The 27972-nt window shown below is 61.8% G+C and overlaps 1 protein-coding gene across 1 annotated transcript; it reads left to right on the plus strand.

The window, feature by feature from the left end:
* The first annotated feature begins 407 nt into the window (after nucleotides 1-407).
* On the plus strand, nucleotides 408-27972 carry LOC140399423 (WD repeat-containing protein 13-like). Its single transcript, XM_072489001.1, has 5 exons — nucleotides 408-432; nucleotides 1781-1881; nucleotides 20591-20828; nucleotides 26508-26543; nucleotides 27859-27972. The coding sequence occupies exons 2-5, from the start codon at nucleotides 1841-1843 to the stop codon at nucleotides 27970-27972; spliced, it is 429 nt and encodes a 142-aa protein (XP_072345102.1). The 5' UTR covers nucleotides 408-432; nucleotides 1781-1840.

A 27972-nucleotide genomic window follows, 5' to 3' on the forward strand; every position in this document is an offset into this window, starting at 1 on the left:
GCCTTGGGTCACTGTCTGTGCGGAGTCTGCACGTCCTCCCCGTGTCTGCGTGGGTTTCCTCCGGGTGCTCCAGTTTCCTCCCACAGTCCAAAGATGTGCAGGGTAGGTGGATTGGCCGTGATAAATTGCCCTTAATGTCCAAAATTGCCCTTGGTGTTGGGTGGAGGTGTTGAGTTTGGGTAGGGTGCTCTTTCCAAGAGCCGGTGCAGACTCAATGGGCCGAATGGCCTCCTTCTGCACTGTAAATTCAATGATAATCTATGATTAATCTAGGACAAAGGTTCGGCACAACACCGTGGGCCGAAGGGCCTATTCTGTAATGTATTTTCTATGTTTTATGTTTAGAAACTTTCTTTTGAACAGGGCCGTATGATTTGCAATTCTCCGGTCCTCTGGCGCCTCCCCTGAGTCTGGCGAAGACTGGAAGAGCAGGTCAGAGGCTGGGAAAGTAACTCACCTCCTGGCCCCCCCCCCCAAAAAAACACTATCCACCATCTCCAAGGCACAAGTCAGGAGTGTGATGGAAACTCTCCACTTGCCTGGATGAGAGCAGCTCCAACACTCGCGACGCTCGACACCATCCAGGACAAAGCAGCCCCGCTTGATCGACACCCCACACGGAACTGCAGCTGGTCAAGAAGGCGGCTCACCCACCAACTCGAGGGGCAATTGGGGATGGGTGGGGGGGGGGGGGGTAAATGCGGGACCTGAGCCAGCGACACCCTACAACCCATGAATGAATGACTAATCTGAAAATTTAGTGAGTTTTGTTTTGCCTCTTTTATTTTTATTTAAATTTTAGAGTACCCAATTCATTTTTTCCAATTAAGGGGCAATTTAGCGTGGCCAATCCACCTAGCCTGCACATCTTTGGGTTGTGGGGGTGAAACCCACGCAAACACGGGGAGAATGTGCAAACTCCACACGGACAGTGACCCGGGGCCGGGATCGAACCTGGGACCTCGGCGGCGTGAGGCAGCAGTGCTAACCCACTGCGCCACCGTGATGCCCTTATTTTGCCCGTTTAAAAAAAAACCCAGGATTGGGGGAATTACAGCGTTGTGAGGGGTTTAAGGGCCTGTAAATGTTTTTGCTCCTCATTGCCTCCAGCTATTCCGAGAGGTGAGAAGGGACAGACCGGCCTTGTCCTGTCCTGCCCGTGGGTTAGAATGTGTGGCCGCGTGAGGGATACTTGGGGCTTCCCTCTGGATCTCCGCTGGACGGGCTGCTCCTGGGTGCTGCGTCCAGCCTCCGGCGGGGGTGGGGATGATGTGGAGTGAACCTGACTTTGCACAGCCTGGCAGTCGGTGAAGGAGCTTTGCACGGCACTCCGGAAAGCCAGCAGCCATTTAATACACAGTCAGATCCCGCAAGGAGCAACGTGCAGATAATGTTGTCTGAGGGATAAGTATTGGTCGCAGGACATCGAAGGGAACTCTTCCCCTGCCCTCCTCTCCAGTATTGGCTCTGGGATTCTTGCACCCAATTTAGAGACCAGTCAGGGACTCAGTCTTCCCGAAGGTGTGATGCTCCCCTCGGCTCCGACCCTCCAACACGGCAGCCTCCGGGAGTTTGACCCACGGATTCATTCCTGATACTGCAGTCCTCTCTGTGCCTGTGGTAGTGAGTGCTCTATGCAGCTCTGATTCGAGAGTCCGTGTAGATTCTGGGGTCTGTCGGCCCCCGGACGGGACAGAATATTTGCCGACCTCCCCTGCAATGTGTGCCGATGCCAGGTGAGCAGGTTTTTCTGTTATTCCTTTTGTCCGCTCTCTTGCAGATGGTCGCGTGCCCCCGCGGAGGCCCCACCAGTCCCTGAAGACCTGCCCGTTTGTGTGTGATGGCAGCGGTCTGGCAGCAGGTGTTAGCTGTTGATGCCAGGTAAGGTTCAGCCTGTGCCGGGTAGGGTTCAGCCTGTGCCGGGTAGGGTTCAGCCTGTGCCGGGTAGGGTTCAGCCTGTGCCGGGTAGGGTTCAGCCTGTGCCGGGTAAGGTTCAGCCTGTGCCGGGTAGGGTTCAGCCTGTGCCGGGTAAGGTTCAGCCTGTGCCGGGTAAGGTTCAGCCTGTGCCGGGTAGGGTTCAGCCTGTGCCGGGTAGGGTTCAGCCTGTGCCGGGTAGGGTTCAGCCTGTGCCGGGTAAGGTTCAGCCTGTGCCGGGTAAGGTTCAGCCTGTGCCGGGTAGGGTTCAGCCTGTGCCGGGTAGGGTTCAGCCTGTGCCGGGTAGGGTTCAGCCTGTGCCGGGTAGGGTTCAGCCTGTGCCGGGTAGGGTTCAGCCTGTGCCGGGTAGGGTTCAGCCTGTGCCGGGTAGGGTTCAGCCTGTGCCGGGTAGGGTTCAGCCTGTGCCGGGTAAGGTTCAGCCTGTGCCGGGCTCTGGCAGTGCTGGGGCGGGGGGATGGGAGTCGGGGCTGCCGATTGCCTTGGATGCAACGCCGTGTCGTTCGCCCCCCCTCACCGTCCTGAGGCTGTGCCCCCCCCGCACCATCCTGAGGCTGTGCCCCCCCCTCACTGTCCTGAGGCTGTGTCCCCCCCTCACCGTCCTGAGACTGTGCCCCCCCTCACCATCCTGAGGCTGTGCCCCCCCTCACCGTCCTGAGGCTGTGCCCCCCCCGCACCATCCTGAGGCTGTGCCCCCCCTCACCATCCTGAGGCTGTGCCCCCCCCTCACCGTCCTAAGGCTGTGTCCCCCTCACCGTCCTGAGGCTCTGTCCCCCCCTCACCATCCTGAGGCTGTGCCCCCCCCTCACCGTCCTAAGGCTGTGTCCCCCTCACCGTCCTAAGGCTGTGCCCCCCCCTCACCGTCCTGAGGCTGTGCCCCCCCCCTCACCGTCCTAAGGCTGTGCCCCCCCTCACCGTCCTGAGGCTGTGCCCCCCCTCACCATCCTGAGGCTGTGCCCCCCCTCACCGTCCTGAGGCTCTGTCCCCCCCTCACCCTCCTGAGGCTGTGCCCCCCCCTCACCGTCCTGAGGCTGTGCCCCCCCCTCACCGTCCTGAGGCTGTGCCCCCCCCCTCACCGTCCTAAGGCTGTGCCCCCCCCTCACCGTCCTGAGGCTGTGCCCCCCCCTCACCGTCCTGAGGCTGTGCCCCCCCCCTCACCGTCCTAAGGCTGTGCCCCCCCTCACCGTCCTGAGGCTGTGCCCCCCCTCACCATCCTGAGGCTGTGCCCCCCCTCACCGTCCTGAGGCTGTGCCCCCCCTCACCATCCTGAGGCTGTGCCCCCCCCTCACCATCCTGAGGCTGTGCCCCCCCTCACCGTCCTGAGGCTGTGCCCCCCCTCACCGTCCTGAGACTGTGCCCCCCTCACCATCCTGAGGCTGTGCCCCCCCCTCACCATCCTGAGGCTGTGCCCCCCCCCTCACCATCCTGAGGCTGTGCCCCCCTCACCATCCTGAGGCTGTGCCCCCCCCTCACCATCCTGAGGCTGTGCCCCCCTCACCATCCTGAGGCTGTGCCCTCCCATCACCGTACTGAGGCTGTGCCCCCCCTCACCGTCCTGAGGCTGTGCCCCCCCTCACCGTCCTGAGGCTGTGCCCCGCCTCACCATCCTGAGGCTGTGCCCCCCCCTCACCATCCTGAGGCTGTGCCCCCCCCTCGCACCATCCTGAGGCTGTGTCCCCCCCTCACCGTCCTGAGGCTGTGCCCCCCCCTTACCATCCTGAGTCTGTGCCCCCCCCTCACCGTCCTGAGGCTGTGCCCCCCCATACCACCCTGAGGCTGTGCCCCCTCACCATCCTGAGGCTGTGCCCCCCCTCACCATCCTGAGGCTGTGCCCCCCCCCGCACCATCCTGAGGCTGTGTCCCCCCTCACCGTCCTGAGTCTGTGCCCCCCCTCACCGTCCTGAGGCTGTGTCCCCCCCTCACCGTCCTAAGGCTACCCCCCTCACCGTCCTGAGGCTGTGCCCCCCCTCACCATCCTGAGGCTGTGCCCCCCATCACCGTCCTGAGGCTGTGCACCCCCCTCACCATCCTGAGGCTGTGCCCCCCCTCACCGTCCTGAGGCTGTGCCCACCCTCACCATCCTGAGGCTGTGCCCCCCCTCACCGTCCTGAGGCTGTGCCCCCCCCTCACCATCCTGAGGCTGTGCCCCCCCTCACCATCCTGAGGCTGTGCCCCCCTCACCATCCTGAGGCTGTGCCCCCCATCACCGTCCTGAGGCTGTGCCCCCACCCTCACTGTCCTGAGGCTGTGCCCCCCTCACCGTCCTGAGGCTGTGCCCCCCCCTCACCGTCCTGAGGCTGTGCCCCCCCTCACCGTCCTGAGGCTGTGCCCCCCCTCACCGTCCTAAGGCTGTGCCCCCCCTCACCGTCCTGAGGCTGTGCCCCCCCCTCACCATCCTGAGGCTGTGCCCCCTCACCATCCTGAGGCTGTGCCCCCCCCTCACCATCCTGAGGCTGTGCCCCCCTCACCGTCCTGAGGCTGTGCCCCCCCTCACCGTCCTGAGGCTGTGCCCCCCTCACCGTCCTGAGGCTGTGCCCCCCTCACAGTCCTGAGGCTGTGCCCCCCCTCACAGTCCCGAGGCTGTGCCCCCCCTCACCGTCCTGAGACTGTGCCCCCCCTCACCGTCCTGAGGCTGTGCCCCCCTCACAGTCCTGAGGCTGTGCCCCCCCTCACCGTCCTGAGACTGTGCCCCCTTGACCGTCCTGAGGCTGTGCCCCCTTGACCGTCCTGAGGCTGTGCCCCCCCTCACCGTCCTGAGGCTGTGCCCCCTTGACCGTCCTGAGGCTGTGCCCCCCCTCACCATCCTGAGGCTGTGCCCCCCCTCACCGTCCTGAGGCTGTGCCCCCTTGACCGTCCTGAGGCTGTGCCTCCCCTCAACATCCTGAGGCTGTGCCCCTCCCTCGCCATCCTGAGGCTGTGCCCCCCCCTCACCATCCTGAGGCTGTGCCCCTTCCTCACCGTCCTGAGGCTGTGCCCCTCCCTCACCGTCCTGAGGCTGTGCCCCCCTCACCGTCCTGAGGCTGTGCCCCCCCCTCACCGTCCTGAGGCTGTGCCCCCCCTCACCATCCTGACGCTGTGCCCCCCACCTCACCGTCCTGAGACTGTGCCCCCCCCTCACCGTCCTGAGACTGTGCCCCCCCTCACCGTCCTGAGGCTGTGCCCCCTCTCACCATCCTGAGGCTGTGCCCCCCTCACCGTCCTGAGGCTGTGCCCCCCTCACCATCCTGAGGCTGTGCCCCCCCTCACCATCCTGAGGCTGTGCCCCCCCTCACCATCCTGAGGCTGTGCCCCCCCTCACCATCCTGAGGCTGTGCCCCCCTCACCATCCTGAGGCTGTGCCCCCCCCTCACCGCCCTGAGGCTGTGCCCCCCCATCACCGTCCTGAGCCTGTGCCCCCCCCCCTCACCGTCCTGAGGCTGTGCCCCTCCCTCCCCCTCCTGAGGCTGTGCCCCCCTCACTGTCCTGAGGCTGTGCCCCCCCTCACCGTCCTGAGGCTGTGCCCCCTTGACCGTCCTGAGGCTGTGCTCCCCCTCAACAACCTGAGGCTGTGCCCCCCCCTCACCATCCTGAGGCTGTGCCCCCCCCTCACCATCCTGAGGCTGTGCCCCTCCCTCACCATCCTGAGGCTGTGCCCCTCCCTCACCATCCTGAGGCTGTCCCCTCCCTCACCGTCCTGAGGCTGTGCCCCCCTCACCGTCCTGAGGCTGTGCCCCCCTCACCGTCCTGAGGCTGTGCCCCCCTCACCGTCCTGAGGCTGTGCCCCCCCCTCACCGTCCTGAGGCTGTGCCCCCCCCTCACCATCCTGAGGCTGTGCCCCCCACCTCACCTTCCTGAGACTGTGCCCCCCCCCCTCACCGTCCTGAGACTGTGCCCCCCCTCACCGTCCTGAGACTGTGCCCCCACTCACCGTCCTGAGGCTGTGCCCCCTCTCACCATCCTGAGGCCTGTGCCCCCCTCACCGTCCTGAGGCTGTGCCCCCCTCACCATCCTGAGGCTGTGCCCCCCCTCACCATCCTGAGGCTGTGCCCCCCTCACCATCCTGAGGCTGTGCCCCCCCCCTCACCGCCCTGAGGCTGTGCCCCCCCATCACCGTCCTGAGGCTGTGCCCCCCCCCCTCACCGTCCTGAGGCTGTGCCCCCCCTCACCGTCCTGAGGCTCTGCCCCCCCTCACCATCCTGAGGCTGTGCCCCCCCCTCACCGCCCTGAGGCTGTGCCCCCCCATCACCGTCCTGAGGCTGTGCCCCCCCCTCACCGTCCTGAGGCTGTGCCCCCCCCTCATCATCCTGAGGCTGTGCCCCTCCCCCGCACCATCCTGAGGCTGTGTCCCCCCCTCACCGTCCTGAGTCTGTGCCCCCCCTCACCGTCCTGAGGCTGTGTCCCCCCCTCACCGTCCTAAAGCTACCCCCCTCACCGTCCTGAGGCTGTGCCCCCCCATCACCGTCCTGAGGCTGTGCCCCCACCCTCACCGTCCTGAGGCTGTGCCCCCCTCACCGTCCTGAGGCTGTGCCCCCCCCTCACCGTCCTGAGGCTGTGCCCCCCCTCACCATCCTAAGGCTGTGCCCCCCTCACCGTCCTGAGGCTGTGCCCCCCTCACCGTCCTGAGGCTGTGCCCCCCTCACCGTCCTGAGGCTGTCCCCCCCTCACCGTCCTAAGGCTACCCCCCTCACCGTCCTGAGGCTGTGCCCCCCCTCACCGTCCTAAGGCTGTGCCCCCCCTCACCGTCCTGAGGCTGTGCCCCCCCCTCACCATCCTGAGGCTGTGCCCCCCTCACCATCCTGAGGCTGTGCCCCCCATCACCGTCCTGAGGCTGTGCCCCCACCCTCACCGTCCTGAGGCTGTGCCCCCCTCACCGTCCTGAGGCTGTGCCCCCCCCCTCACCGTCCTGAGGCTGTGCCCCCCCTCACCGTCCTGAGGCTGTGCCCCCCTCACCATCCTGAGGCTGTGCCCCCCCCTCACCGTCCTGAGGCTGTGCCCCCCCCATCACCGTCCTGAGGCTGTGCCCCCCCCCTCACCGTCCTGAGGCTGTGCCCCCCCCTCACCGTCCTGAGGCTGTGCCCCCCTCACAGTCCTGAGGCTGTGCCCCCCCTCACAGTCCCGAGGCTGTGCGACCCCTCACCGTCCTGAGGCTGTGCCCCCCCTCACCGTCCTGAGACTGTGCCCCCCCTCAACATCCTGAGGCTGTGCCCCTCCCTCACCATCCTGAGGCTGTGCCCCCCCCTCACCATCCTGTGGCTGTGCCCCCCCCATCACCGTCCTGAGACTGTGCCCCCCCTCACCCTCCTGAGGCTGTGCCCCCCCCTCACCGTCCTGAGGCTGTGCCCCCCCCTCACCGTCCTGAGGCTGTGCCCCCCCCCTCACCGTCCTAAGGCTGTGCCCCCCCCTCACCGTCCTGAGGCTGTGCCCCCCCCTCACCGTCCTGAGGCTGTGCCCCCCCCCTCACCGTCCTAAGGCTGTGCCCCCCCTCACCGTCCTGAGGCTGTGCCCCCCCTCACCATCCTGAGGCTGTGCCCCCCCTCACCGTCCTGAGGCTGTGCCCCCCCTCACCATCCTGAGGCTGTGCCCCCCCCTCACCATCCTGAGGCTGTGCCCCCCCCCACCGTCCTGAGGCTGTGCCCCCCCTCACCGTCCTGAGACTGTGCCCCCCTCACCATCCTGAGGCTGTGCCCCCCCCTCACCATCCTGAGGCTGTGCCCCCCCCTCACCATCCTGAGGCTGTGCCCCCCTCACCATCCTGAGGCTGTGCCCCCCCTCACCATCCTGAGGCTGTGCCCCCCTCACCATCCTGAGGCTGTGCCCTCCCATCACCGTACTGAGGCTGTGCCCCCCCTCACCGTCCTGAGGCTGTGCCCCCCCTCACCGTCCTGAGGCTGTGCCCCGCCTCACCATCCTGAGGCTGTGCCCCCCCCTCACCATCCTGAGGCTGTGCCCCCCCCTCGCACCATCCTGAGGCTGTGTCCCCCCCTCACCGTCCTGAGGCTGTGCCCCCCCCTCACCATCCTGAGTCTGTGCCCCCCCCTCACCGTCCTGAGGCTGTGCCCCCCCATACCACCCTGAGGCTGTGCCCCCTCACCATCCTGAGGCTGTGCCCCCCCTCACCATCCTGAGGCTGTGCCCCCCCCCGCACCATCCTGAGGCTGTGTCCCCCCTCACCGTCCTGAGTCTGTGCCCCCCCTCACCGTCCTGAGGCTGTGTCCCCCCCCTCACCGTCCTAAGGCTACCCCCCTCACCGTCCTGAGGCTGTGCCCCCCCTCACCATCCTGAGGCTGTGCCCCCCATCACCGTCCTGAGGCTGTGCACCCCCCTCACCATCCTGAGGCTGTGCCCCCCCTCACCGTCCTGAGGCTGTGCCCACCCTCACCATCCTGAGGCTGTGCCCCCCCTCACCGTCCTGAGGCTGTGCCCCCCCCTCACCATCCTGAGGCTGTGCCCCCCCTCACCATCCTGAGGCTGTGCCCCCCTCACCATCCTGAGGCTGTGCCCCCCATCACCGTCCTGAGGCTGTGCCCCCACCCTCACTGTCCTGAGGCTGTGCCCCCCTCACCGTCCTGAGGCTGTGCCCCCCCCTCACCGTCCTGAGGCTGTGCCCCCCCCTCACCGTCCTGAGGCTGTGCCCCCCCTCACCGTCCTGAGGCTGTGCCCCCCCTCACCGTCCTAAGGCTGTGCCCCCCCTCACCGTCCTGAGGCTGTGCCCCCCCCTCACCATCCTGAGGCTGTGCCCCCTCACCATCCTGAGGCTGTGCCCCCCCCTCACCATCCTGAGGCTGTGCCCCCCTCACCGTCCTGAGGCTGTGCCCCCCCTCACCGTCCTGAGGCTGTGCCCCCCTCACCGTCCTGAGGCTGTGCCCCCCCCTCACCGTCCTGAGGCTGTGCCCCCCCCTCACTGTCCTGAGGCTGTGCCGCCCGCCTCACTGTCCTGAGGCTGTGCCCCCCATCACCGTCCTGAGGCTGTGCCCCCCCCTCACCGTCCTGAGGCTGTGCCCCCCTCACAGTCCTGAGGCTGTGCCCCCCCTCACAGTCCCGAGGCTGTGCCCCCCCTCACCGTCCTGAGACTGTGCCCCCCCTCACCGTCCTGAGGCTGTGCCCCCCTCACAGTCCTGAGGCTGTGCCCCCCCTCACCGTCCTGAGACTGTGCCCCCTTGACCGTCCTGAGGCTGTGCCCCCTTGACCGTCCTGAGGCTGTGCCCCCCCTCACCGTCCTGAGGCTGTGCCCCCTTGACCGTCCTGAGGCTGTGCCCCCCCTCACCATCCTGAGGCTGTGCCCCCCCTCACCGTCCTGAGGCTGTGCCCCCTTGACCGTCCTGAGGCTGTGCCTCCCCTCAACATCCTGAGGCTGTGCCCCTCCCTCGCCATCCTGAGGCTGTGCCCCCCCCTCACCATCCTGAGGCTGTGCCCCTTCCTCACCGTCCTGAGGCTGTGCCCCTCCCTCACCGTCCTGAGGCTGTGCCCCCCTCACCGTCCTGAGGCTGTGCCCCCCCCTCACCGTCCTGAGGCTGTGCCCCCCCTCACCATCCTGACGCTGTGCCCCCCACCTCACCGTCCTGAGACTGTGCCCCCCCCTCACCGTCCTGAGACTGTGCCCCCCCTCACCGTCCTGAGGCTGTGCCCCCTCTCACCATCCTGAGGCTGTGCCCCCCTCACCGTCCTGAGGCTGTGCCCCCCTCACCATCCTGAGGCTGTGCCCCCCCTCACCATCCTGAGGCTGTGCCCCCCCTCACCATCCTGAGGCTGTGCCCCCCCTCACCATCCTGAGGCTGTGCCCCCCTCACCATCCTGAGGCTGTGCCCCCCCCTCACCGCCCTGAGGCTGTGCCCCCCCATCACCGTCCTGAGCCTGTGCCCCCCCCTCACCGTCCTGAGGCTGTGCCCCTCCCTCCCCCTCCTGAGGCTGTGCCCCCCTCACCGTCCTGAGGCTGTGCCCCCCTCACCGTCCTGAGGCTGTGCCCCCCCCTCACCGTCCTGAGGCTGTGCCCCCCCCTCACCATCCTGAGGCTGTGCCCCCCACCTCACCTTCCTGAGACTGTGCCCCCCCCCCTCACCGTCCTGAGACTGTGCCCCCCCTCACCGTCCTGAGACTGTGCCCCCACTCACCGTCCTGAGGCTGTGCCCCCTCTCACCATCCTGAGGCCTGTGCCCCCCTCACCGTCCTGAGGCTGTGCCCCCCTCACCATCCTGAGGCTGTGCCCCCCCTCACCATCCTGAGGCTGTGCCCCCCTCACCATCCTGAGGCTGTGCCCCCCCCCTCACCGCCCTGAGGCTGTGCCCCCCCATCACCGTCCTGAGGCTGTGCCCCCCCCCCTCACCGTCCTGAGGCTGTGCCCCCCCTCACCGTCCTGAGGCTCTGCCCCCCCTCACCATCCTGAGGCTGTGCCCCCCCCTCACCGCCCTGAGGCTGTGCCCCCCCATCACCGTCCTGAGGCTGTGCCCCCCCCTCACCGTCCTGAGGCTGTGCCCCCCCCTCATCATCCTGAGGCTGTGCCCCTCCCCCGCACCATCCTGAGGCTGTGTCCCCCCCTCACCGTCCTGAGTCTGTGCCCCCCCTCACCGTCCTGAGGCTGTGTCCCCCCCTCACCGTCCTAAAGCTACCCCCCTCACCGTCCTGAGGCTGTGCCCCCCCATCACCGTCCTGAGGCTGTGCCCCCCCATCACCGTCCTGAGGCTGTGCCCCCACCCTCACCGTCCTGAGGCTGTGCCCCCCTCACCGTCCTGAGGCTGTGCCCCCCCCTCACCGTCCTGAGGCTGTGCCCCCCCTCACCATCCTAAGGCTGTGCCCCCCTCACCGTCCTGAGGCTGTGCCCCCCTCACCGTCCTGAGGCTGTGCCCCCCTCACCGTCCTGAGGCTGTCCCCCCCTCACCGTCCTAAGGCTACCCCCCTCACCGTCCTGAGGCTGTGCCCCCCCTCACCGTCCTAAGGCTGTGCCCCCCCTCACCGTCCTGAGGCTGTGCCCCCCCCTCACCATCCTGAGGCTGTGCCCCCCTCACCATCCTGAGGCTGTGCCCCCCATCACCGTCCTGAGGCTGTGCCCCCACCCTCACCGTCCTGAGGCTGTGCCCCCCTCACCGTCCTGAGGCTGTGCCCCCCCCCTCACCGTCCTGAGGCTGTGCCCCCCCTCACCGTCCTGAGGCTGTGCCCCCCTCACCATCCTGAGGCTGTGCCCCCCCCTCACCGTCCTGAGGCTGTGCCCCCCCCATCACCGTCCTGAGGCTGTGCCCCCCCCTCACCGTCCTGAGGCTGTGCCCCCCCCTCACCGTCCTGAGGCTGTGCCCCCCTCACAGTCCTGAGGCTGTGCCCCCCCTCACAGTCCCGAGGCTGTGCGACCCCTCACCGTCCTGAGGCTGTGCCCCCCCTCACCGTCCTGAGACTGTGCCCCCCCTCAACATCCTGAGGCTGTGCCCCTCCCTCACCATCCTGAGGCTGTGCCCCCCCCTCACCATCCTGTGGCTGTGCCCCCCCCATCACCGTCCTGAGACTGTGCCCCCCCTCACCCTCCTGAGGCTGTGCCCCCCCCTCACCGTCCTGAGGCTGTGCCCCCCCCTCACCGTCCTGAGGCTGTGCCCCCCCCCTCACCGTCCTAAGGCTGTGCCCCCCCCTCACCGTCCTGAGGCTGTGCCCCCCCCTCACCGTCCTGAGGCTGTGCCCCCCCCCTCACCGTCCTAAGGCTGTGCCCCCCCTCACCGTCCTGAGGCTGTGCCCCCCCTCACCATCCTGAGGCTGTGCCCCCCCTCACCGTCCTGAGGCTGTGCCCCCCCTCACCATCCTGAGGCTGTGCCCCCCCCTCACCATCCTGAGGCTGTGCCCCCCCTCACCGTCCTGAGGCTGTGCCCCCCCTCACCGTCCTGAGACTGTGCCCCCCTCACCATCCTGAGGCTGTGCCCCCCCCTCACCATCCTGAGGCTGTGCCCCCCCCTCACCATCCTGAGGCTGTGCCCCCTCACCATCCTGAGGCTGTGCCCCCCCCTCACCATCCTGAGGCTGTGCCCCCCTCACCATCCTGAGGCTGTGCCCTCCCATCACCGTACTGAGGCTGTGCCCCCCCTCACCGTCCTGAGGCTGTGCCCCCCCTCACCGTCCTGAGGCTGTGCCCCGCCTCACCATCCTGAGGCTGTGCCCCCCCCTCACCATCCTGAGGCTGTGCCCCCCCCTCGCACCATCCTGAGGCTGTGTCCCCCCCTCACCGTCCTGAGGCTGTGCCCCCCCCTCACCATCCTGAGTCTGTGCCCCCCCCTCACCGTCCTGAGGCTGTGCCCCCCCATACCACCCTGAGGCTGTGCCCCCTCACCATCCTGAGGCTGTGCCCCCCCTCACCATCCTGAGGCTGTGCCCCCCCCCGCACCATCCTGAGGCTGTGTCCCCCCTCACCGTCCTGAGTCTGTGCCCCCCCTCACCGTCCTGAGGCTGTGTCCCCCCCTCACCGTCCTAAGGCTACCCCCCTCACCGTCCTGAGGCTGTGCCCCCCCTCACCATCCTGAGGCTGTGCCCCCCATCACCGTCCTGAGGCTGTGCACCCCCCTCACCATCCTGAGGCTGTGCCCCCCCTCACCGTCCTGAGGCTGTGCCCCCCCTCACCGTCCTGAGGCTGTGCCCACCCTCACCATCCTGAGGCTGTGCCCCCCCTCACCGTCCTGAGGCTGTGCCCCCCCCTCACCATCCTGAGGCTGTGCCCCCCCTCACCATCCTGAGGCTGTGCCCCCCTCACCATCCTGAGGCTGTGCCCCCCATCACCGTCCTGAGGCTGTGCCCCCACCCTCACTGTCCTGAGGCTGTGCCCCCCTCACCGTCCTGAGGCTGTGCCCCCCCCTCACCGTCCTGAGGCTGTGCCCCCCCTCACCGTCCTGAGGCTGTGCCCCCCCTCACCGTCCTAAGGCTGTGCCCCCCCTCACCGTCCTGAGGCTGTGCCCCCCCCTCACCATCCTGAGGCTGTGCCCCCTCACCATCCTGAGGCTGTGCCCCCCCCTCACCATCCTGAGGCTGTGCCCCCCTCACCGTCCTGAGGCTGTGCCCCCCCTCACCGTCCTGAGGCTGTGCCCCCCTCACCGTCCTGAGGCTGTGCCCCCCCCTCACCGTCCTGAGGCTGTGCCCCCCCCTCACTGTCCTGAGGCTGTGCCGCCCGCCTCACTGTCCTGAGGCTGTGCCCCCCATCACCGTCCTGAGGCTGTGCCCCCCCCTCACCGTCCTGAGGCTGTGCCCCCCTCACAGTCCTGAGGCTGTGCCCCCCCTCACAGTCCCGAGGCTGTGCCCCCCCTCACCGTCCTGAGACTGTGCCCCCCCTCACCGTCCTGAGGCTGTGCCCCCCTCACAGTCCTGAGGCTGTGCCCCCCCTCACCGTCCTGAGACTGTGCCCCCTTGACCGTCCTGAGGCTGTGCCCCCTTGACCGTCCTGAGGCTGTGCCCCCCCTCACCGTCCTGAGGCTGTGCCCCCTTGACCGTCCTGAGGCTGTGCCCCCCCTCACCATCCTGAGGCTGTGCCCCCCCTCACCGTCCTGAGGCTGTGCCCCCTTGACCGTCCTGAGGCTGTGCCTCCCCTCAACATCCTGAGGCTGTGCCCCTCCCTCGCCATCCTGAGGCTGTGCCCCCCCCTCACCATCCTGAGGCTGTGCCCCTTCCTCACCGTCCTGAGGCTGTGCCCCTCCCTCACCGTCCTGAGGCTGTGCCCCCCTCACCGTCCTGAGGCTGTGCCCCCCCCTCACCGTCCTGAGGCTGTGCCCCCCCTCACCATCCTGACGCTGTGCCCCCCACCTCACCGTCCTGAGACTGTGCCCCCCCCTCACCGTCCTGAGACTGTGCCCCCCCTCACCGTCCTGAGGCTGTGCCCCCTCTCACCATCCTGAGGCTGTGCCCCCCTCACCGTCCTGAGGCTGTGCCCCCCTCACCATCCTGAGGCTGTGCCCCCCCTCACCATCCTGAGGCTGTGCCCCCCCTCACCATCCTGAGGCTGTGCCCCCCTCACCATCCTGAGGCTGTGCCCCCCCCTCACCGCCCTGAGGCTGTGCCCCCCCATCACCGTCCTGAGCCTGTGCCCCCCCCTCACCGTCCTGAGGCTGTGCCCCTCCCTCCCCCTCCTGAGGCTGTGCCCCCCTCACTGTCCTGAGGCTGTGCCCCCCCTCACCGTCCTGAGGCTGTGCCCCCTTGACCGTCCTGAGGCTGTGCTCCCCCTCAACAACCTGAGGCTGTGCCCCCCCCTCACCATCCTGAGGCTGTGCCCCCCCCTCACCATCCTGAGGCTGTGCCCCTCCCTCACCATCCTGAGGCTGTGCCCCTCCCTCACCATCCTGAGGCTGTCCCCTCCCTCACCGTCCTGAGGCTGTGCCCCCCTCACCGTCCTGAGGCTGTGCCCCCCTCACCGTCCTGAGGCTGTGCCCCCCTCACCGTCCTGAGGCTGTGCCCCCCCCTCACCGTCCTGAGGCTGTGCCCCCCCCTCACCATCCTGAGGCTGTGCCCCCCACCTCACCTTCCTGAGACTGTGCCCCCCCCCCTCACCGTCCTGAGACTGTGCCCCCCCTCACCGTCCTGAGACTGTGCCCCCACTCACCGTCCTGAGGCTGTGCCCCCTCTCACCATCCTGAGGCCTGTGCCCCCCTCACCGTCCTGAGGCTGTGCCCCCCTCACCATCCTGAGGCTGTGCCCCCCCTCACCATCCTGAGGCTGTGCCCCCCTCACCATCCTGAGGCTGTGCCCCCCCCCTCACCGCCCTGAGGCTGTGCCCCCCCCATCACCGTCCTGAGGCTGTGCCCCCCCCCCTCACCGTCCTGAGGCTGTGCCCCCCCTCACCGTCCTGAGGCTCTGCCCCCCCTCACCATCCTGAGGCTGTGCCCCCCCCTCACCGCCCTGAGGCTGTGCCCCCCCATCACCGTCCTGAGGCTGTGCCCCCCCCTCACCGTCCTGAGGCTGTGCCCCCCCCTCATCATCCTGAGGCTGTGCCCCTCCCCCGCACCATCCTGAGGCTGTGTCCCCCCCTCACCGTCCTGAGTCTGTGCCCCCCCTCACCGTCCTGAGGCTGTGTCCCCCCCTCACCGTCCTAAAGCTACCCCCCTCACCGTCCTGAGGCTGTGCCCCCCCATCACCGTCCTGAGGCTGTGCCCCCACCCTCACCGTCCTGAGGCTGTGCCCCCCTCACCGTCCTGAGGCTGTGCCCCCCCCTCACCGTCCTGAGGCTGTGCCCCCCCTCACCATCCTAAGGCTGTGCCCCCCTCACCGTCCTGAGGCTGTGCCCCCCTCACCGTCCTGAGGCTGTGCCCCCCTCACCGTCCTGAGGCTGTCCCCTCCTCACCGTCCTAAGGCTACCCCCCTCACCGTCCTGAGGCTGTGCCCCCCCTCACCGTCCTAAGGCTGTGCCCCCCCTCACCGTCCTGAGGCTGTGCCCCCCCCTCACCATCCTGAGGCTGTGCCCCCCTCACCATCCTGAGGCTGTGCCCCCCATCACCGTCCTGAGGCTGTGCCCCCACCCTCACCGTCCTGAGGCTGTGCCCCCCTCACCGTCCTGAGGCTGTGCCCCCCCCCTCACCGTCCTGAGGCTGTGCCCCCCCTCACCGTCCTGAGGCTGTGCCCCCCTCACCATCCTGAGGCTGTGCCCCCCCCTCACCGTCCTGAGGCTGTGCCCCCCCCATCACCGTCCTGAGGCTGTGCCCCCCCCCTCACCGTCCTGAGGCTGTGCCCCCCCCTCACCGTCCTGAGGCTGTGCCCCCCTCACAGTCCTGAGGCTGTGCCCCCCCTCACAGTCCCGAGGCTGTGCGACCCCTCACCGTCCTGAGGCTGTGCCCCCCCTCACCGTCCTGAGACTGTGCCCCCCCTCAACATCCTGAGGCTGTGCCCCTCCCTCACCATCCTGAGGCTGTGCCCCCCCCTCACCATCCTGTGGCTGTGCCCCCCCCATCACCGTCCTGAGGCTGTGCCCCCCCCTCACCGTCCTGAGGCTGTGCCCCCCCCTCACCGTCCTGAGGCTGTGCCCCCCTCACAGTCCTGAGGCTGTGCCCCCCCTCACAGTCCCGAGGCTGTGCGACCCCTCACCGTCCTGAGGCTGTGCCCCCCCTCACCGTCCTGAGACTGTGCCCCCCCTCAACATCCTGAGGCTGTGCCCCTCCCTCACCATCCTGAGGCTGTGCCCCCCCCTCACCATCCTGAGGCTGTGCCCCTCCCTCACCGTCCTGAGGCTGTGCCCCTCCCTCACCGTCCTGAGGCTGTGCCCCCCTCACCGTCCTGAGGCTGTGCCCCCCCCTCACCGTCCTGAGGCTGTGCCCCCCCCTCAACATCCTGAGGCTGTGCCCCCCACCTCACCGTCCTGAGACTGTGCCCCCCCCTCACCGTCCTGAGACTGTGCCCCCCCTCACCGTCCTGAGGCTGTGCCCCCTCTCACCATCCTGAGGCTGTGCCCCCCTCACCGTCCTGAGGCTGTGCCCCCCCCTCACCATCCTGAGGCTGTGCCCCCCCCTCACCATCCTGAGGCTGTGCCCCCCTCACCATCCTGAGGCTGTGCCCCCCCCTCACCGCCCTGAGGCTGTGCCCCCCCATCACCGTCCTTAGCCTGTGCCCCCCCCTCACCGTCCTGAGGCTGTGCCCCCCCTCACCGTCCTGAGGCTGTGCCCCTCCCTCCCCCTCCTGAGGCTGTGCCCCCCCTCACTGTCCTGAGGCTGTGCCCCCCCTCACCGTCCTGAGGCTGTGCCCCCTTGACCGTCCTGAGGCTGTGCCCCCCTCACCATCCTGAGGCTGTGCCCCCCCCCTCACCATCCTGAGGCTGTGCCCCTCCCTCACCATCCTGAGGCTGTGCCCCTCCCTCACCATCCTGAGGTGTGCCCCTCCTTCACCGTCCTGAGGCTGTGCCCCCCTCACCGTCCTGAGGCTGTGCCCCCCTCACCGTCCTGAGGCTGTGCCCCCCCCTCACTGTCCTGAGGCTGTGCCCCCCCTCACCATCCTGAGGCTGTGCCCCCCACCTCACCGTCCTGAGACTGTGCCCCCCCCTCACCGTCCTGAGACTGTGCCCCCCCTCACCGTCCTGAGACTGTGCCCCCCCTCACCGTCCTGAGGCTGTGCCCCCCCCTCACCGTCCTAAGGCTACCCCCCTCACCGTCCTGAGGCTGTGCCCCCTCTCACCATCCTGAGGCCTGTGCCCCCCTCACCGTCCTGAGGCTGTGCCCCCCCCTCACCATCCTGAGGCTGTGCCCTCCCTCACCATCCTGAGGCTGTGCCCCCCCTCACCATCCTGAGGCTGTGCCCCCCCCTCACCATCCTGAGGCTGTGCCCCCCCTCACCATCCTGAGGCTGTGCCCCCCCCTCACCGTCCTGAGGCTGTGCCCCCCCCTCACCGTCCTGAGGCTGTGCCCCCCCTCACCGTCCTGAGGCTGTGCCCCTCCCTCCCCCTCCTGAGGCTGTGCCCCCCCCTCACTGTCCTGAGGCTGTGCCCCCCCCTCACTGTCCTGAGGCTGTGCCCCCCCCACCATCCTAAGGCTGTGCCCCCCCTCACCGTCCTGAGGCTGTGCCCCCCTTCACCGTCCTGAGGCTGTGCCCCCCCTCACCGTCCTGAGGCTGTGCCCCCCCCTCACCATCCTGAGGCAGTGCCCCTCCCTCACCATTCTGAGCCCCCCATCACCATCCTGAGGCTGTGCCCCCCCTCACCCTGAGGCTGTGCCCCCCCTCACCCTGAGGCTGTGCCCCCCCCCACCATCCTGAGGCTGTGCCCCCCCCTCACCCTGAGGCTGTGCCCCCCCTCACCCTGAGGCTGTGCCCCCCCCACCATCCTGAGGCTGTGCCCCCCCCTCACCATTCTGAGCCCCCCATCACCATCCTGAGGCTGTGCCCCCCCTCACCCTGAGGCTGTGCCCCCCCTCACCCTGAGGCTGTGCCCCCCCACCATCCTGAGGCTGTGCCCCCCCTCACCCTGAGGCTGTGCCCCCCCCTCACCATCCTGAGGCTGTGCCCCTCCCTCACCATTCTGAGCCCCCCATCACCATCCTGAGGCTGTGCCCCCCCTCACCCTGAGGCTGTGCCCCCCCTCACCCTGAGGCTGTGCCCCCCCCCACCATCCTGAGGCTGTGCCCCCCCCCTCACCCTGAGGCTGTGCCCCCCCCCACCATCCTGAGGCTGTGCCCCCCTCCCTCACCCTGAGGCTGTGCCCCCCCACCCCGCCACCGTGTTTCGGATGCCCCGTCCAGTGAGACAATCCCCCCGTTTCAACCCCATGTTTCACCATCAAGCCATAAGGGCGGTCCTGTGGTTAGCGCCGCTGCCTCACCGCGCCAGGGACCCGGGTTCGATTCCCCGCTGGGTCACTGTCCGTGCGGAGTCTGCACGTTCTCCCCGTGTCTGCGTGGGTTTCCTCCGGATGCTCCGGTTTCCTCCCACAGTCCACAGATTGCCCCTTCGTGTCCAAAGGGTTACGAGGAAAAGTGGGGGCCTGACCCTATGTGGGGTGCTCTTTCAGAGGGTCGGTGCAGACTTGATGGGCCGAATGGCCTCCTTCGGCACTTGGGTTTCTACGACTTTCCTTGCTATTCGTCAAACCTCCTCAGAATCTTGTAGGTTTCAATTAGATCGTCTCTTATTCTTCAAAGCTTCAGGGAATACAGACCCGGTTTTCTCAGCCTCCATCCCAGGGATCAATCCAGTGAACCTCTGCAGTTCTGGTCTCCGATGCTATTAACTCCGTTTTTAAATGCGGACACCAAAACTGGAGTTATTCCAGATGTGTTGTCACGGGAACCCTGGACAACAGGCCCGATAACCCTGTGAGTATTTCACCTTGTGGTTAGTCTCACCCACCCATGATTCGTCTTAATAACAAACGTACGAATTAGGAGCAGGTGCAGGCCCATCGACCTGCTCCTCCATTGGCTGATCTCATTGTAACCTCCACCCCACATTCCTCCCACCCCCCCCTTTCACCCCCTCCCACCGTTAATCGAGAATCTATCCACCTCTACCGTAACAATATTCAAAGGTTCAGCTTCCAACTTTTTTTATAGATATAGAATTTACAGTGCAGAAGGAGGCCATTCGGTCCTTTGAGTCTGCACCCACCCTTGGAAAGAGCACCCCACCCAAACCTCCACCCTTTCCCCGTGACCCAACCTGTTTTTTTGGGACACTAAGGGCAATTTTAGCCAATCCACCTAAGCTGCACATCTTTGGACTGTGGGAGGAAACCGGAGCACCCGGAGGAAACCCACGCACACACGGGGAGAACGTGCAGACTCCGCACAGACAGTGACCCCGTGGGGAATTGAACCCCGGACTATGGAGCGGCAAAGCAACTGTGCTAACCACTGTGCCACCTTGAGGAAGGGAGTTCCTGAGACCTGCTACTCTTTGAGAGAAAATAATTTCTCCTCATCTCCGTCTTAATTGGGCGACCTCTTAATTTTAAACAGTGACCCCTCCCCCTGGTTCGAGATTCTCCCACAAGAGGAAACATCCTCTCCACAGCCACCCTGACAAGACCCCCTGTTATTATCCCGGATGCGAACCCGACTATTTGTAATGTGTAAAAGTGTGAAGGAAGGTGACAGCACCACAGGAATGATAAAACGGACCAATTGGTATCTTTTTATGTTAAAATAAACTTTTAATTTAAACACAGAATCATTCACATGAGCAACAAAGTAACAACTCTAGTGTTAACAGTTCTTAAATAAAAGGAAAATGTTAATTTACCTTCTACATCTGCAACTATATATATTCCAATTAAGCAAACCAATATAGTTCAAAGACCACTTATAAATAAAGTTACCAAACAGATTTGTTTACTTTTCTCTGTGCCGAGACTTTGGAGAGACCCTTTCAGGAGCAAACTTGAAAAACACTTCCGTTCAACTTCAAATCCTGTGGCAAACTGAAAGTACAGACAGACCTGGCTCCTCCTCTTAATTACATCATCTCTGCCTGAAGCATAAGGCATTCTTCTGTCTCCTCCCACAAGATGTCCCATGACCTGGTCAACCAGGATCAAAATACAAAATATCTACACCCCAGGGACCCTCCAAAGCCCAAAACAATATTCCATTCGCCCACTCATCTGGAACAAGGAAATGGTTTAAATCAATGATTACCTCACTTTTACCACCCCTTAGAATACCGGCCGTGCAGAAGGAGGCCTTTCGGCCCATCGAGTCTGCACCGACCCTCTGAAAGAGCACCCTGCCTATTCCCACTCCTCTGTCCTATCCCTGCAATTCCAATTAACCTTTGGACAATAAGGGCAATTTAGCACGGCCAATCCACCTAACCCGCACATCTTTGGACTGTGGGAAGAAACCGGAGCACCCGGAGGAAACCCACGCAGACACGGGGAGAACGTACAGACTCCACACACGCAGTGACCCAAGGCCGGAATCGAACCCGGGTCCCTGGTGCTGTGAGGCAGCAGTGCTAACCACTGTGCTGTCCCTTAATCACTTTAATAGACATACTGGCTGTGTGAACATATATAAAATATAACAATCTCTTACATTCATCACACGCTCAGGATCTTTTATGACTCAATCAAGTCCTTTACAGCCCAGCGGATACAGGCCTCGTTTGATTGACCTTTCCTCATGAGAAAACCCGCCCATTCCAGGTGTTAGTCTAGTAAATCTCTGAACTGCTTCTAACGCGTTTACATCCTTCCTTCAGTAAGGAAACATACGTCAGATGTGGTGTTTGTTCTATTGACCCTCCTCCCCTCTCGCCGCAGGTACAACGCTTACCGAACCTCCAACTTCCCACAGTTCCGCACGCAGTACATTCGCCGGCGGAGCCAGCTGCTGCGGGAGAATGCCAAGGGCGGCTTCGACCCCCTGCTGCGGCGCCAGTACCTGAAGCTCCGCAGTCAGCTCCTGGCCCAGCGCTACGGTCCCCTGTCCGAGCAGAGCAGCTTCCGGGCTTACAGCAACAGCATCCGGAGCAGCCGTACCACCCTGGACCGCATGGAGGTAATGGGGAGGGGTCCGGGCCGGCATGCTGGGGAGGAAGTGGGGGGGGGTAGAGGGGTACGGCGTGGAGCGTTGCTGAGCCCTGTGTGATCCATCAGCACAGTCATATCCCGCCCCCCCCCCCCCCCCCCCCCCCATCGCCAGCTGACCAAGGTCAGGCTGGGCGTTTGTGCATCCCCATCGCAAACCCAACAGAGAGATTGGCTCTCGAGTGACTCCTGCTGTGTGCTGGTGCACACGTGTGCGCTCGTGGGCATCCCCACGATGTGTGTACGTGTGCGTGCGGATAGCTGTGTTCATGTCCACATGCGAGCGGTGGGCACACGTGCCTGCGCGTGTGTCTCTGTGTCTGCACGCATCCCTATTGGTGTGTCTGTTTGTGTCTGTATTCCATCCTCCTTTATGCTTTGGATAACCTCAGTTCCAGGCACCTCAAAGACCAGTTATAAATAAAGTTAACAATGGGGTTTTACTTGCTTTTCTCTGTGCCGAGCCCTTGGAGAGAACCTTTCAGGAGCAAACTGAAAGACACTTCCGTTCAACTTCAAATCCTGTGCCAGACTGAAAGTACATACAGACCTGGCTCCTCCCCTTAATTACATCTCGACCTGAGGCATTAGACATTCTTCTGTCTCCTCCCACTAGATGTCCCATGACCTGGTCAAGTAGGACCAAAACGCAATCCCCCATAAATTATCTACATCCCAAAACAATATTCCATTCGTCCACTCACTATCTGTAAACAAGGAAATGGTTTAAATCAACGATTACCACCCCTTTACAACCCCTTAATCACAGCTTTATCAGACATACTGGCTGTCAGCATCTGAAACACGTTTTTTAAAAACATCGCTGTGACAAATATAAATCAAATCACTGGAGAGTTGCTACCAGCAGAGCGTTTTCACGATCCTCCAAATCAGTGCCAGGAAAGGTGGTCCAACAGCGGCATTCACTCCCAAGCAAATGTCGCCTCAGTCCCAGAGGACCATAGACTGCTCTCCCGTTTGAGAGCGAGAGCGCTAACTGGTGGCGATTTAACCTGAGGGTCACCACAACTCGGGCAAGGGGCAAGGCTGAGATGGTGGGGCCTTCGTGAGTAACCTGAGCCAGGATGGGAATTGAACCCGCAGTGCTGGCATCGCTCTGCATCGTAAACCAGCCGTCCAGTCATCTGAGCTAAACCACCCCACCGCAAAGTGGGGTGCAGCCTGTGGTCCTCCGGGACTGTGGTGATTGGGGGGGGGGAAGGGAAAGTCAGGGAACCAAGAGGTGAAGTAATCAGCGGGAAGCGTAGCTGCTTAGGAATACAAAAAAACACGAACAGACAAAACCCAAGAGTGGTTACGATAGTCCCCATCCCACAAAATATGACACAGTGTATGGAAAGGCTCAGTAAACCAAGGTCCACCACACTAAGAAAACAAAAAGGGACGGTCAATAGAGAATTAAAGGTGCTATATTTAAATGCGCGCAGTGTACGGAACAAGGTAGATGAGCTTGTGGCCCAGATTGTGACTGGCAGGTATGATGTGGTAGGCATCACAGAGACGTGGTTGCAGGGGGTTCAGGACTGGCATTTAAACATCCAGGGATTCACAACCTATCGAAAAGACAGAGAGGTAGGCAGAGGGGGGCGGGGTTGCCTTGTTAATTAGGAATGAAATTAAATCAATAGCACTAAATGACATAGGGTCAGATGATGTGGAGTCTGTGTGGGTAGAGTTGAGGAACCACAAAGGCAAAAAAACCATAATGGGAGTTATGTACAGGCCTCCTAACAGTGGTCAGGACCGGGGGCACAAAATGCACCTCGAAATAGAAAGTGCATGTCAGAAAGGCAAGGTCACAGTGATCATGGGGGACTTCAATATGCAGGTGGACTGGGTAAATAATGCTGCCAGTGGACCCAAGGAAAGGGAATTCATTGAATGTTTACAGGAGGGCTTTTTGGAACAGCTTGTGATGGAGCCCACGAGGGAACTGGCCATTCTGGACTTAGTGTTATGTAATGAGCCAGACTTGATTAAAGATCTTAAAGTAAGGGAGCACTTAGGAGGCAGTGATCATAATATGGTAGAATTCAATCTCCAATTTGAAAGAAAGGTAGAATCAGATGTAAAGGTGTTACAGTTAAATAAAGGTAACTACAGGGGCATGAGGGAGGAACTGACGAAAATCGACTGGGAGCAGAGCCTAGTGGGAAAGACAGTAGAACAGCAATGGCAGGAGTTTCTGGGAGTAATTGAGGACACAGTACAGAGGTTCATCCCAAAGAAAAGAAAGGTTATCAGAGGGGGGATTAGGCAGCCATGGCTGACAAAGGAAGTTAGGGAATGCATCAAAGCAAAAGAGAAAGCCTATAATGTGGCAAAGAGTAGTGGGAAGTCAGAAGATTGGGAAGGCTACAAAAACAAACAGGATAACAAAGAGAGAGATAAGGAAAGAGAGGATCAAATATGAAGGTAGGCTAGCCAGTAACATTAGGAATGATGGTAAAAGTTTCTTTAAATACATTAAAAACAAACGGGAGGCAAAAGTTGACATTGGGCCGCTCCAAAATGACGCTGGTAATTTTGTGATGGGAGACAAGGAAATAGCTGAGGAACTAAATAAGTACTTTGCGTCAGTCTTCACAGTAGAAGACATGAGTAATATCCCAACAATTCCGGAGAGTCAGGGGGCAGAGTTGAATATGGTAGCCATCGAGAAAGTGCAAGAGAAACTAAGAGGTCTAAAAATTGATAAATCTCCGGGCCCAGATGGACTACATCCTAGAGTTCTAAAGGAGATAGCTGAAGAAATAGTGGAGGCGTTAGTTATGATCTTTCAAAAGTCACTGGAGTCCGGGAAAGTCCCAGAGGATTGGAAAATCGCTGTTGTAACCCCCCTGTTCAAGAAGGGAACAAGGAAAAAGATGGAAAATGATAGGCCAATTAGCCTAACCTCGGTTGTTGGCAAGATTCTAGAATCCATTGTTAAGGATGACATTTCTAAATTCTTGGAAGTTCCGGGGCAGATTAGGACAAGTCAGCATGGATTTAGTAAGGGGAGGTTGTGCCTGACAAACCTGTTAGAGTTCTTTGAAGAGATAACAAATAGGTTAGACCAAGGAGAGCCAATGGATGTTATCTATCTTGACTTCCAAAAGGCCTTTGATAAGGTGCCTCACGGGAGACTGCTGAGTAAAATAAGGGCCCATGGTATTCGAGGCAAGGTACTAACATGGATTGACGATTGGCTGTCAGGCAGAAGGCAGAGAGTTGGGATAAAAGGTTCTTTTTCGGAATGGCAACCGGTGACGAGTGGTGTCCCGCAGGGTTCAGTGTTGGGGCCACAGCTGTTCTCTTTATATATTAACGATCTAGATGACGGGACTGGGGGCATTCTTGCTAAGTTTGCCGATGATACAAAGATAGATGCAGGGGCAGGTAGTATGGAGGAAGTGGGGAGGCTGCAGAAAGATTTAGACAGTTTAGGAGAGTGGTCCAAGAAATGGCTGATGAAATTCAACGTGGGCAAGTGCGAGGTCTTGCACTTTGGAAAAAAGAATAAAGGCATGGACTATTTTCTAAACGGTGACAAAATTCATAATGCTGAAGTGCAAAGGGACTTGGGAGTCCTAGTCCAGGATTCTCTAAAAGGTAAACTTGCAGGTTGAGTCCGTAATTAAGAAAGCAAATGCAATGTTGTCATTCATCTCAAGAGGCTTGGAATATAAAAGCAGGGATGTACTTCTGAAGCTTTATAAAGCATTAGTTAGGCCCCATTTAGAATACTGTGAGCAATTTTGGGCACCACACCTCAGGAAGGACATACTGGCACTGGAGCGGGTCCAGCGGAGATCCACACGGATGATCCCAGGAATGGTAGGCCTAACATACGATGAACGTCTGAGGATCCTGGGATTATATTCATTGGAGTTTAGGAGGTTGAGGGGAGATCTAATAGAAACTTACAAGATAATGAATGGCTTAGATAGGGTGGATGTAGGGAAGTTGTTTCCATTAGCTGGGGAGACTAGGACCCGGGGGCACAGCCTTAGAATAAAAGGGAGTCACTTTAGAACAGAGATGAGGAGAAATTTCTTCAGCCAGAGAGTGGTGGGTCTGTGGAATTCATTGCCACAGAGGGCGGTGGAGGCCGGGACGTTGAGTGTCTTTAAGACAGACGTTGATAAATTCTTGATTTCTCGAGGAATTAAGGGCTATGGAGAGAGAGAGCGGGTAAATGGAGTTGAAATCAGCCATGATTGAATGGTGGAGTGGACTCGATGGGCCGAATGGCCTTACTTCCACTCCTAGGTCTTATGGACATTTTTCAGTCCCAAGCCAGCATGACCAGCATCGAGATGTTAATCGCTGAAAGATCAGCTCCGCTGGGTGGGTCCGCAGGGTCCCATGCGTGTGCGCCCATGTGTGTAAGCCCGTAGATGAGTGAGTGCCAGTCTGTGCTAAAACCTCCTGTGACGTGCTAGGTTAGGGCACCCTACACTAGTGCACTGTCGATTCCAGCCCCACGGAGTCCCAACACACGTGAATTATCCAATAATTTATACAAAATTTGCAGAATCTTTGGCCCTTTGATTGCTCAATAAGTTATAGTCCCCAGGTTTTCTAAATTGAACGCAACAACTATTTATTTGCAACAGAAGTTGAAATGTGAAGTAATTATAACGGAATAATTTACTACCCCACTTTACCGTCCGACCCTCTGCCCAAACACACACAGGACAAAGGCAGGGGCGGGAAAGGGTGAAAATAATACGGAACTGAATCTGAAATGAAAGATGAGTGTCCTTGCTTCCGACGTTGAAGTCGTTGCAGCAGGCTGTCCTCCCAGAATCAAAGCCACTTAGAGATGATCCTCTGGCAGGAGCATTCAGTCGGTACTCCCAGATACTAGGTTTTCCTCTGGAGAGGCACTTCGACTTTAATCAACCTGGGCTTTCACTCAAAGGAACAGCCTCAGGCCTGTTCAATTCTTACTGAAATCAGAACAGAGTTCCCCACACGAGACTTTAAAAGGGTTTCAAACATCTGAACCCCGCCTGCAGCTGGTGGCTGAACTGGATTTCCTTGCAGTCCAGTCTGTCTGTGGAGGGAGCGTGGTTTTTAACCTCCGACCTTTAGAAAGAATTCCGAGAGAAATCAGAGCTGTCACCCTCCAGGCTTTTGACATCAAAACAAAAGTAAAACCTGGTCTCACAAAGGAACATTCCGGAGACAGCAGAACCAATCACAGTCTGTCCCCGAAAAGAGCCTGGCGTTTGGAGACAGCTTATTGACCACAAGCCAAGCCAGTCAGTCCGGGGTCAGACCAGACAGCGCATCCTGCCGGAGTTTACTGTTTTTGGATTAAAGGTAAGTTGCTTGGTCTTAAAGGCATTAATCATCCACGGACCAAAAATGGTAATACCGAGAAAGAAGGGAAAGAGACGGATTAAGCAGGAGAGAATCCTTACACTAGAACTCACCACCTCACAAACACTGTCTCGGTTGATGCTGAAGTGGATGAGGCAGTGGTGGGACCCATAAGCCCGGAGTCTGCTCCATCAGGAGAGGATGGGAAAGGTTGGGGGGGGGGGGGGGGGGGGTGTCAGGGTGTGGTGCTGTGAGGATATTTTCATTTGTTTGCTCCTCCGAGCCGCTGCAATTAATTTTTATCCCCTCCTTCCAGGAGCCAACGCGCTCCGTTCCGAGGCCGGAGGGGCGGGTAAGTTCTGGGATGCCCTGACGATGGGGTGTTTGCTGAGGAGCTGTGTGAAGCTGCTGAGTCACTGTGTGTGTGTGCATGTGTGTGTGTGTGTGTGTGCGTGTGCGTGCTGTTCCCTGTCTCTCACCCCCCCCCCAACCATTATTGGAGAAACGCACCCACCGTGATGTTGTACCTCTACCCCCTCCCTCTGATCGGCGATCCCTCCAGTTTTTAATCCTTTGACACTTCAACTGCCTGCTGGGTTCCCTCGTCCTCCCCCCCCCCCCCCCGCACTCTCCCTACTCCCGCACTCTCCCTACTCCCGCACTCTCCCGACTCCCGCTGTTCGATTCCCAAACCCCACCACCCTCCTCCCAAAAACCCCTTGGATCAGTCTCAGCTGGCGACCTTGCCTCGCCCAATCACGGCCGCACAGTCAGATCTGCCTGAGGGCTTCATCTGGCCGTTGAGTTGAACTCGCTCCCTCTGCTGCGGAGGCCTTGGGCCTTGTGACGGTGCTGCGGTGGCCGTCTGCGTCCGACTGGCCTCCAAACGTTCAGGACTTGAATTATTGTGAAGTACCTGTGAGTTATCTATCCACTCCTCAGAGTCTCTCTCTCTGTGTCTCTCTCTGTCTCTCTCTCTGTGTGTCTCTCTCTCTCTGTCTCTCTCTCTCTGTCTCTCTCCCTCTCTCTCTCTCTGTCTCTCTGTGTCTCTCTCCCTCTCTCTCTGTCTCTCTCTCTGTGTCTCTCTCCCTCTCTCTCTCTCTGTCTCTCTCTCTGTGTCTCTCTCCCTCTCTCTCTCTCTGTCTCTCTCTCTGTGTCTCTCTCCCTCTCTCTCTCTCTGTCTCTCTCTCTCTGTCTCTCTCCCTCTCTCTCTCTCTCTCTCTGTCTCTCTCTCTGTGTCTCTCTCCCTCTCTCTCTCTCTGTCTCTCTCTCTGTGTCTCTCTCCCTCTCTCTCTCTCTCTGTCTCTCTCTCTGTGTCTCTCTCCCTCTCTCTCTCTCTGTCTCTCTCTCTCTGTCTCTCTCCCTCTCTCTCTCTCTCTCTGTCTCTCTCTCTGTGTCTCTCTCTCTCTCTCTCTCTGTCTCTCTCTCTGTGTCTCTCTCCCTCTCTCTCTCTCTGTCTCTCTCTCCCTCTCTCTCTCTCTGTCTCCCTCTCTCTGTCTCTCTCTCTCTGTCTCTCTCCCTCTCTCTCTCTCTCTGTCTCTCTCTCTGTGTCTCTCCCTCTCTCTCTCTCTGTCTCTCTCTCTGTGTCTCTCTCCCTCTCTCCTGTGCACAAAGATATTTCTTTCACGCCCTCATGTCCTTTTTATTTTAAACCCTCACTGGCCCAGGATTTTGACGATGACCTGCGAGCTCAGGGAGCGAGGGGTCACAGACGGTCAGTCAGTCGTGGGTCCTACCAGCTACAGGCACAGATGAACCGTGCCACCTACGAGGATAAGTGA

The sequence above is a fragment of the Scyliorhinus torazame genome, chromosome 22 (assembly GCF_047496885.1).
Source record: "Scyliorhinus torazame isolate Kashiwa2021f chromosome 22, sScyTor2.1, whole genome shotgun sequence".
NCBI classification, from domain to species: domain Eukaryota; kingdom Metazoa; phylum Chordata; class Chondrichthyes; order Carcharhiniformes; family Scyliorhinidae; genus Scyliorhinus; species Scyliorhinus torazame.

Coding starts and splice junctions, on each gene's coding strand:
- LOC140399423 (XM_072489001.1), top strand. CDS start 1,841: ATGGCAGCGGTCTGGCAGCAGGTGTTAGCTGTTGATGCCAG. Junction 1,882..20,590: donor GTGTTAGCTGTTGATGCCAG/GTAAGGTTCAGC, acceptor CTCTCGCCGCAG/GTACAACGCTTACCGAACCT. Junction 20,829..26,507: donor CCACCCTGGACCGCATGGAG/GTAATGGGGAGG, acceptor CCCTCCTTCCAG/GAGCCAACGCGCTCCGTTCC.